The sequence below is a fragment of the Rhamphochromis longiceps genome, linkage group LG2, assembly GCF_057381845.1.
Source record: "Rhamphochromis longiceps isolate RC_006_pf linkage group LG2, R_longiceps_female_GT1.1, whole genome shotgun sequence".
Lineage (NCBI taxonomy): Eukaryota > Metazoa > Chordata > Actinopteri > Cichliformes > Cichlidae > Rhamphochromis > Rhamphochromis longiceps.
The window spans coordinates 25,164,452-25,175,570 of NC_140558.1; the positions used below are offsets into that span (position 1 = coordinate 25,164,452).

Consider the following 11,119-nt stretch of genomic DNA (forward strand, 5'->3'; position numbering starts at 1 on the left):
TCGATTTACTGGTCGATCCATGTCCCTACCCTCAGCTATGGTCACGAGCTGTGGGTAGTGCCCAAAAGAAAGAGATCGGATACAAGCAGCAGAAATGAGCTTTCTCTGAAAGGTGGCTGGCCTCTCAGTTAGAGATAGGGTGAGAAGTTCAGCCATCCAGGATGGCCTCATACTAGAGCTGCTACTCCTCCACAATGAAAGCAGCCAGTTGAGGTGGCACCTCGTAGATGAGGTGTTCTGGGCATGTCCCACCGGGAGGAGGGCCCGGAGCAGACCAAGGACATGCGGGAAAGAATTATAGCTCTTGGCCTGCCTGGGAATGCCTTAATGTTCCCCTGGACAAGCTGGAGGAGGTGGCTGGGAAGAAGGCGGTCTGGGCTTCTCTGCTTAGGCTGCTGCCCCCGCGACCCAGCCCCAGTTAAGCGGAAGAAGATGAATGGATGGTTGGATGGACAACCTCAGCTTCTGATGCTAGGTAGAATAAGCAGAACGTTAGTGAACGGAGCTTGTTGGCTACCTCCCGCTTTAACTATACATACCCATTACTGTTTTCTAAATCCAAGTTGTCAAGTTTTAAACAAGCTTTAAAATCCAGTGATATTTTTATTTTGTTATTTCATTAACTATTAACTTCTGGTGCTAGGTAGAATAAAAAGAAAGTCTTATTGGCTAATTGGTTACCTTCTATATTACCAATACACACCCATGTATTATAATTTATTAGTGTAGTTCTAAATCCAAGTTCTCATTTTTTTAAATGTTGTAGCAAAAAGTAAATACAGTACAGAGACTTAAAATCCTATAAAGAGATATATTTTTTAAATTTAGCAATATCAACCTAATAACTTCTGTTGCTAGCTGAAGGTTAGCTACCTTCCTCATTACCTGTACTGACCCAATATACATGATAATTTCTTAATGTAGTTCTAAATCCAAGTTGTCATTTTTTAATTCAGTAGCAAAAATTTGATATAGTAGAGAATTTTAAAATCCCATAAGTTATATTTTTCATTTATCTGCTGTATTAGGTTACATTTTGGTGTCATTGTGCAAATAAAGTAGTGTACTACACATTACTGATTACTTTTTAAAAATGAATAAATAAATGCAATATGTTACTCCCCAGAAAATGTAACTCATTACTCTACTTGTAGCATTACTTTGTAGCGTGGGGTGAAATTTATTCTCACATAATTACCAGTTACCGAGTTAAACCTTAGGCTACAGTCCCACACACTGAAACAAATCCCTATCCTAATGAGGACACGCAAACTTTCTTTTAATGTTTACATTTGAACACAAAGCCGAAAACATGCAAGTCAAAAACCAGCCCAAAAGACTTCAAAACAATCTCTGTCTGCAGGGCTGAGGTCAGCAAACGCCCAGTTTCAACATCACTCTGGATTCTTTGTGTGAGCACGTTGTGTGTGCAGATGCTTGCAAAGAGCTGAAGTTAACAGCAGAATGCAGTTGTTACCATCCTCAAGCCAATTTGCACTTTACCATCACACTCATGTCCTTTTGTGCAATAAAGGTCAAATTTATGTACATATGCATACGACTCAAACGTTGTAGATAAGATGTGAGCAGTGTCTCGGTAGCTTCTTGTCTGTAAGACTTATGTAACTGGTACATTTTTTTTGTAATAATAATAATAATGATGGATTGCATTTATATAGCGCTTTTCGGGGCCCTCAAAGCGCTTTACAATTCCACTATTCATTCACTCTCGCATTCACACACTGGTGGAGGCAGCTACAGTTGTAGCCACAGCTGCCCTGGGGCAGACTGACAGAGGCGAGGCTGCCATATCGGCCCCTCTGGCCTTTTTAAATTATTATTGTTGTTGTTTTTATTAATCTTGCGTTAATGACAAGCAAATAAATAATAATCACCTTACAGGGATTGAGGGACTATATCGCCCTTAGTTCAGTCAGCATTTACCAAGCTGGCTGCAGTGGTGGAGAAGTATTCAGTATTTTACTAAATAACAGCAATGCCACAGTGTAAAAATAGTAGAGAGTAAATGTCAAGCACTGAACATTCCAGTGTGTATTATTAGCTGCATTTTCCAACAGTTTTGAAATTAAAAGCCTCATGAATTCATAAAATGTCAGTAATGTTGCAGTATATAATTGGATAATGATTACCTCTGCATTAGTGCTGAAGTGTCACTGATTGCTTTGGTTAGTCCAGTTAAAGCTCATATTTTTGCATCATATTTACACTGCTTGAGAGGGCGGTTTATACCACAGCGTCATATCTTGTGAGCTCATCATTAATTTTGTATGACGAATGTGCTCAATATAAAGTATGAAATGCCGTGAAATGGGAACACTTCCACGATCATGTGTAATTAGCTTCTGGACACTAACGGGATTTAATTACTTTTGGCAACATCATAATGCACTTATGTGCAATATGGTGTAGCACACTGATTGCAGCTCAGAAAACAGATCTGATAAGCCAGCGAACAGAAGCATGACACAGCTCGGTTTTCGTTTAATCACCTCAGTGTGAACAAAAGCCATTCTTCTTTCCTGGAAGAAACTTTGCTTAAATACTCGTGTTTTCTGGAGTGAAATCCACCAAATATGGTCTCTGTGTTATCAGTGCAGCAGATTTTATCAGCAAATGTCAGAAAATGTTAGTCCTGGTATCTACATAATTGTGGCTCCACAAATTTGAAAGATAAAATCATCAGTTTTGTGCATTTCGTGGGGATGTTTATGTAGAATTTGACTCGTAAAGCTATTTTAAATATATGCCATAAGTGACCTTGTGCACTCTGTCTGTGCCTTGCCTAACCAGACAATAAGCTAGAAAATGGAAGTGGCAAAAATCTTCAGTCCAATATCTGTAAATGCAAACAGCCTGCACTGAAGGTCTGGTGATTTAACAAGGAGGGGAGATCAGAGTACCGTCAGACAGGAGTTTATTCCACCATCTAAATTTTGGGTTTATTTGTGCCACATTCAGCCCATTAATTAACAATATAACTCTGAGGCATTCACGTCAAACCAAATGACACTTATTTACCTCATTGACTCTGGTTATTGAATATCCGACCATTTCACTAAAGTAATAATCACAGTGCGTAATAAAAAAATAAGTAATAGGAGCAGCATTGCTTCATTGCACCACCTCCCTGTAGTGTAATCTTTACTACATTTTGAGGTTTTATGAGCTGAGAGAGAATGCTAGAAACCTTCATATAGCACTTTTAAATCTCTCAAATAAAAATAAAACACACACACTTGTCAAAAACCACCTGAAACACATTCGGGCCACATAACTGATCCAGCCCCGTGTGGTACTGCTGCCGTGGAGCGCAAGCGTGCAGCTTTATTCGTGGTAGAGAAATCATCTTTTAGTTTGAAAGTCTTTTTTCTCTGTGCTAACTTTCTGTTTATGCACACTCACGGCAGGTGACTTTCAAAGAACCAACACCATTAGCTTTGTTTGGATCTTCTTCTGTTTTCCCCTTTTCTGGCCAACACTCTGTGAAACTTTGAGGGCACCAGCTCCTTGGAGACTTCTTTTGTTCTTCACTCGGCTGTTCAGATAATCTTAGGCCATATCCACATATTTTACAGGCAGAAAACCTAAGAGAGATGACAAGAGCAGGATGTTTTTCCCCCTCCTAGCCTCTATTCAGCTCTGGCACGCAAAGCCCAACCTAAGCAGAATGAGTAAGTGGAGAGCATCATGACACAGTTTTGAAAAAGATGAGAGGAGGATTATTACACTGAGCCAGTGAAGTACTTCTTAAAGTTTGTTCATCACAGAGTGCTCGTCAAAGTGCCCCTAGAAAGACATTCAGCCGCGGATGCTCATTTGAGGGGATTTAATTTGAAGGAAAAGGAAGCATTTCGATTTAATTTTCCACAGAGACGCGTTGTCCAAAGGTGGGCATGTAATAATGACAGCCAGATCTGTCATTTGTCTTCTCTCTGTTCTTGCTGTTAAGTGAAATGAGTAATAGTGTGGTTGAAAAGCTTTTCAATCTCCAGGGAGGATCCATGCTGAGAAACAATGCAGTCATTTGTGTGGATGGAGAAAGTATATAATTTCAAGACCAATCACATGGAATCATATGGGAAGCAGCGCTGCACAGTTTGAACTCTTTAAATTGGTTAAAACGAGTAACTGCATTGGGGCTGTATCGCATCCGGACAGCTGGTCTGATCCCTTGAATTGAGAGATTTTGTGTCATTTACCCGCCTGTTACTTCAAAAATCAAGGAAAGTGAAGCGCATTCAGGCTCAGACTGCATGAGACGTGCCTGCTTCCTCCTGAACCTGACATGCTCATTATCAGCATTACCATAATCTATTGTGTCACTCACAAAAGCTTTGCTATAAAAGGAAATTCCACAGATTTTACATATCAAGCTCAGGCAGCTCATGCGGTCTCAGCAGCCAGCTGAGAAAAACTATCCAGAGGCTAAAAAAAAATACCCCTGATGATGTCATAATGATGTCACCAGAGTTATGTCAGACTGGGTGGTCAGGTAGCCTGATGGGGTGGAGTAACTTTTGATGAAGGTAGAACAAATCCAAGTTTGCAGCTGCTTTATGGATCCTGTGTGTTTGAAGCTCTTGATTGTTAGACTTTACTCGTTTTTTAAAATAATGTCTTTCTTTCTCTTTAGTCACCCTGGTCTTTGGAGTGCAACACTAATGCATTACTTAAGTGTGGCTAAACATAAGGTAAGAATTGGCCAGGAAAGTCTGAAATCTGGCCCATTGTAAGCCTTTGGTTTAGGAGGGCATAGATTTTAGACTTTTAACTGTATTTTCATAAGTTTTATCCTACTGAGAAAGACATTCATACAAAGTAATTAAGGAACAAATAAACTGTAACAGTTAAAACACATATGTTCATGTTTTTTTGCTTTTTACTAGCAGCTACAGAAATGTGTGTGCTTTTTTTGTGGTAACAATTACGACATAATTTATTTTATCGTGCGTAAAAACTAAAATTGCACTTGGATGGGATTAAACGTGCAAAGGAGAGTTTCTCTGTCAAATTATCCCCGCTTTGACGTGAAAAGATGTGACTCCTTTTAGAGCCTTTTCTCGGGTGTTTACCCAGCGGATTACATGAATTCTCGTGATTTTATAAAATTACCGTTTGGATTGATGTGCATGACACTTTCATTAATTACGCTCCACCAGCTATCCTCGGAGTCTGGAGGAGGTCTGCCCGCAACCTTTAGGCTCGAAGTTTAGAGTGAACACACCAGCACAAAATCTAAACTGCCAGCAGCTCCATGACGTCAGGTGAGGTTAAATACAGTTTATTCACAGGTAAAAACGTTAACAGCAAACATTCAGAACACAAACTCTGCTTTTTGTTATATTAGCAAGCTGTTGCGTTTTATGGGCCTTGATCTGCCTGCACTGTCTGGCCCTGGATGATGTGTTTATCTACATCAGTCTGATTGATGATGTTGAACATAAGCATAGGCAGAGGTAAAAGAAAAGTGAGAAGGAATGAGGCGAAAACAAAATCCACTCCGCCGTCCTCCTGTGTAACTTACTGCTTTTTGTTGGGTTGTTGGAGGAGGAAGAGGAAGGGGTTGTTGTTTTTTTAAAGCGTAAAGTCATTGATTGTCACAGCAGAGGGAAGCGCTGCTCCAGAGCGGCTATGTGTTGCATGCCTCAGCGGGGAAAATGTCTTCGTATGCGGGTGGCAGTTCACTGGGGAGCGGGTAGGAGAAAGGGAAGCAATGATTGAGCTCCGGGTCCGTGGGCGAGTATCCCGGCAGTTCGATTGACGGGTGTCCCCCGCACTGCACTTCTGCACCTGTCTCGTCAAACACACCAAAAACACCCAGGTTGATGTAAGACACCGGCTGGAAATCCGCCGAGGAGCAGTCCCGCTCCTCGCTGAAGATGATCGCCCCGGCGCTCTGCCTCTGACACTGTCTGCTCCTAGAAAACTGCGCTGTTTTGTACCTTTTGATGATCACCAGGTTGATGAGCCCGAGGAGGCACTCCAACGTGCTGAGAACAGTGGAGATGACCAAACTCCGCTGGTAATCCCTCAGCTGCTCGCAGGCAGGGTTCAACACCACAGAGTGGAAGCAGTAATGGGAATATTTCCTCTCCACCAGAGAAGCCGTGTCCCCGTCCACCACCGCGCCAGAGAAGGCGGTGAGGACCCCCAACAAGAAGACCACAACACCGAGGAGAAAGAAATTCCTGCAGCCGGGCTTGTCCGTGCAACACACCAGCGCGGTTCCCAGCATGACCTGCCCGATTCCCACAAGTAGCCCGGAGTAGAAAGCCCCGGCTGTGGAGCCGAGGTGGAAATGCGCTTTCACCGTAGATCCCAACGAAACGCATCTTAATCCAACGACAACTTCGCTCAGGGCGCACACGAAGAGGAGGGTGCTGGAGAGGACGGTGCACAGCCCTTTCCCACTCAACTTCATTATATTCCACCTCTGCCGCTCTCGATCCCTCTCCCCCGCTCTTCATCCTCCTGCGTCCTCTCCTCCGTCTCCTCTGGAAGCACTCTCACATCGGGACATCATCTGCCGGTGACTCCTCCGGTTCAGAGCGGGCGATCCTCGCCGCTGCGGCGTCTCTCTCGCATGCCCGCCGCTTTACAGGAATATATAAATAATTAATGACAAGAACGCATTCCTCACTGCACTTATCGATAATCCATACAGCCAATGATCGCGTTACCCAAGATCAGCTATAGCCGCCCATCTCACTCCCAAGCAAAAGTTTTTTTATGTTGCTTTTCCTTTTTCCTCCTGACGAGAGAGTGCAGTCCGCCAAGTCTCCGGCTTGAATGCCGTGTGCGGGGTTTTGTGGCAGAGAAGGAGGCGGCTGCTACAGCCGGAGATGCTCGAGCGTCCTGTTGACCAATGACCCGCAGGCCCCAAGAACACTCCTACAGGGGCTATAAGTGTGCCTGAGGTGCCACGTAGAGACTTTACAGTGACGTTGTGTTAAATGGAAAGGCGAGTGAGCGACTTTTGGTGGGTGATCAAAACAATCGTGAGCGCGACTGGTGTTCGGGAATATGAAATGATTTCTTTTTTCTTTTTTTATACACGCACTTCAAACCCTCAGGCTCGTAGTCAGTTCACCTCTGCAGGAGTGACTGCGAGGTGAGGAAATTTAATTTAGGCGAGCGGTAACCTGTGTTCCTGTTACTAAACTGATTTTTGGCGGAAACAAAATAATCCTCTTATTCTTAATATGAGCTAAATAAAAAAACGAAAAGCCCACCAGGAGTGACTGTCAGGCAGATCTTTCCGGAAATCACAAATCATCAAGCATCAATAAGACGAGAGGAGCTGAGCGAGGCTGTGCGCTGTCCGCGGTGCTGAAACATCCAAACCAGGAGGCCAGACGGCCGCTGATTGGAGTCCACAGCATCTCTCCTCACATTTCTAATGGAGCTTTAAAACTATAAACGTCTCGTATTTTAATGGTGGTTGAGAGAGGCTCCAGACTTCACCATAGACAACCTTTACAGGAGCGTTGCAGGGTGGATAACTGGTTAGAGGCAGCATTTCAGTCTTAAAACAAATGTAGAAAGACATACTGTATGAGTCATCCAAAGTCCATGCTGCAATGCCCAACAGAAGCTACAGCCCACAGTGTAAAAGTAAATGTTTGAGTGTGAAGTCTAATAGAGTACATAGTCATTATAAATAGAGCAGGCAGCTGAAAGAGACATTCTTCTAATTCATATGTTGAAAATATGTTAAGACAATCTTTACGAGATTTATTTGTGTGTGTGTGTGTGTGTGTGTGTGTGTGTGTGTGTGTGTGTGTGTGTGTGTGTGTGTGTGTGTGTGTGTGTGTGTGTGTGTGTGTGTGTGTGTGTGTGTGTAATCATGTAACCAGATTTCATGATAACGAATCCAAATATATGCTGAGTCATTTTTATTACCTAAAACCCAAAAACATTTTTGGCACTAAAGCGTGGAGATATGACACCACTGCGGTCACTAAGATTTATCATCTTTGTCATCCATGAGCAAAGTAAATATCACAATAAAATTTCATGCCAATGGCATTTGAGGCTGGAGTTTCGGGAGCAAAGTGCCCGAGTGACATTCATTTAGTGAAAACAAATTGGTGTCATTGAATCGGAGCTGGCTAATAATGAAATGTAAAAAAAAAAAATTCGTGAAAAAGTTCAAGGATATGCAAAATGATTCAACTGTGTGACCTGCTGTAAAACATTGCCGGTTCTTGGAGCTGAGTTGTTTCCACTTCATTTTATCTGGTTGTGAAAACTCAGCGGACGAGCGCGAGTTCTTGACTTAATTAACCAAATGTTTGACGAGTGCAGGTGGGAGAATTCCACCAGGGAAAGCCGTCGCCCAACCATTCATCACAATGAGCCACCTCATTGACTGTACCAGCACAGCTGCCAGCAAGTGTGAGTGTCACTCTAATTAGGTCATTACTACTTTGCATAGGTTTGCAGATAAGAAAAGATGCTGTGAATGATGAGCTGATAAGCTGCTGATTGGCTGATTGATTGGCAGGCTTGCTTGCTGGCAGTGTGTTTCAGTGATGTTGACACCATCAGCAGCAACAACCTGACTGACTGGCCCAGTCACCACAGGCGTAGATACAAAACTGAAGCAATAAAGGGGCAAAAACTGGAGAATCAAAACACAGAAAACGAAGCGTCTGAGGCTCAAAGTTTCCTGGGGAGCATATAACCCACTGCTTAACGAGTCTCTCTGTCACTTCTTATCCAGTCCATACATGAGCAATAAAACCCACAGCTCTGAGTCCTTCCTGCTGTTAAAGCATTGTATTTGAGCCATGCTTTGTGTGGCAGCAGATTCAAACCCATTTTTCACATTTGTTGTTCCATAATGTGGGCGTTGCGAAGCCTTTTGTAACTGTGATTAAGAGCTATACAAATAAACTTGGACCAGGGCATCACAGAAAATGGCTTCACTTCACTCACAGTGTGAGCAGCCACAGGTAAGGAGCATGCACTTTAATGTGAAGGAAAACTACTGGATTCAATTGCCCGATAAAAGTGATGAGGCAGAGGTTGTTAATAGCATATGTCTTTCATCAGGGCACAAGGTGAGCCCTGCTCACCTCCATAACACAGACCATTTCCCTCATGGTCACAGACCTGGAAGACACTGTTACTGAAGGGGAAAGTGGCTCTAACCTTAATGGGTAAGATCACCTCTCACCTACATGGCAGAAAGACCTGAAATTGGCTTCATTTTAATGTACAGGGCTGTCTGAATGTGATTACTATATGGTTTATAGGGGAAAATGCCGCAGATAGATCCCCAGCATTATAACAATAATAATAATAAATCAGCCTTCTCCTCCAAGAGCAGATTTTCAACTTAAATCACTACAAGTCGTTCTGTGTGTGTGCGTGTGTGTGAGCATTTAGGCTCGATTGCTTCAGCTGTGCCAAGAGTCAGCTGTGAAGGGAGTGCTTCGGCATCTAAGATGCAGTTTTACAGCAGCAGTTACAACAGCCGCGACAGGTCGGCCTGTAAAATCCTGTGTTAGCCTATAAATATTAATGAATCTAAAGCAGCCGCTGCTGTTGATGGCTGGAGCTGGGAGGGACTCAAACAATGTTTCTTCTAAAGAGGAACTGACTCTGAAAAATAAATTCAATACCAAGGGTGAAAACCTGTCAGACCTAGATCAGACAGGGGACAGGGTTTGTCAAATGGGCGGGAGCATTAGGAACAGAGAAGTGAGGCAGTCAGCTGGTGAGATTATCATAGTATTCATATCAACAGTGTATCAAATGACCGCGTGGAGGATATCACTTGCTTTTTTTTCGAGTAATTTTCATTTGCCAGCGTGAAGCTTCTTCTCTTATTGACTTTCTTTAGAGCTGCTGCTGCTTCATGTTGCCAGCAGAAAACCTCAGATAAACCCACTGTGGGCTTCCAGTACCCACCCGAAACAGACTGAAAACAAAAGCAGCAAATGTTACCTGATGAACAGAGCGAGAACCCAGTGTAGACAAACAGATCTGTGTGCAGACACTGGGCTCGACTCCAAATAATGATATCCCTTACAACAAGACCAAGAAAAGAGTTCCAGCGATAAAGCTGAATACTCCTTAAATCAAATAATGTTTAGTCTATCACTAAGGGAATATATGAGATTGTTGTGTGTGTGTGTGTGTGTGTGTGTGTGTGTGTGTGTGTGTGTGTGTGTGTGTGTGTGTGTGTGTGTGTGTGCGCGCGTGAGGAAAATAGAAAGCATTTAATTTAAAATGAGCTTGGTTTTGTGTTTGTTGGCGTCACTGGAGGTCAGTTTCGAGGGGTTTGGGTGTTTGTGTATGTGTGTTTGTGTTTGTGCGGGGCTTTACTGTGTAAAATACAAGGTGCAGAGGTTGGATGATTGTGCATAAAGCCTGAGGAGCAGCAAAGAAATGCCATTTAGCTTTTGTAGATGCCAAAACATACGAGCAGGCGCGGCTGAAGATGAGGTCCAAATGATTCCATCAAAGTGGAAGTTTGAACTTATTTATCCCTTTCCTTCTGTTTCCTGCTTGATTTTTATGAACTTCATATCAGGATTAGAGGCTCCACAGGATAGTATCTAACAAGCATAATATCCCTGGTTTGATCATAGGTAGGGGACAGGTAGGGCATCTAGTGTAATAAAAAAAAACCCTGCCATATCAAATATATGGAGCTAGCTGCTGTAGTGCAGTTTCGAGGTTGAGCTACTGCCCCCTTGTGGCCAGAAATGACAACAAAGCAGCTTTAAGTGAGATTTGTGGGCACTTTTGGCACTTTATGGAAAATAACATCTCACTGAAATAATGAGTCTCTAAGGTACTTCCTGACTTATTGACCTTGGTTAAGAGTACCATTACCCTTAAAGTTGCACTTGGATTGTTTTATTTCGAGGAGAATCTCAGTCTTTGGGAAACTTATTTTATTAACAATAAAGTCAGAAATGAATGTGTGAAAAGTAACCACCAGCATCACCACTATTCCTTCTGATGTTCCCGATGTTAATAGCACCATTGTTATAATTTAATCTGAATCAAAAGTCAATTTAACTTCAAACCTTTCCCCTGGTCATTTAATTTAGCGCTGCTTCATCTAATTATACCCTTCACT

The 11,119-nt window shown here is 42.7% G+C and overlaps 1 protein-coding gene across 1 annotated transcript; it reads right to left on the reverse strand.

The window, feature by feature from the left end:
• Positions 1-5,296: 5,296 nt before the first annotated feature.
• On the reverse strand, positions 5,297-6,854 carry tmem271 (transmembrane protein 271). Its single transcript, XM_085381545.1, has 2 exons — positions 6,702-6,854; positions 5,297-6,614 (listed from the first exon to the last, which is right to left on the reverse strand). The coding sequence occupies exon 2, from the start codon at positions 6,440-6,442 to the stop codon at positions 5,651-5,653; it is 792 nt and encodes a 263-aa protein (XP_085237671.1). The 5' UTR covers positions 6,443-6,614; positions 6,702-6,854; the 3' UTR covers positions 5,297-5,650.
• Positions 6,855-11,119: the final 4,265 nt, after the last annotated feature.

Excerpts from the sequence above, each read along its gene's own strand:
- tmem271 (XM_085381545.1), bottom strand. The coding sequence starts at position 6,442 with ATGAAGTTGAGTGGGAAAGGGCTGTGCACCGTCCTCTCCAGCACCCTC.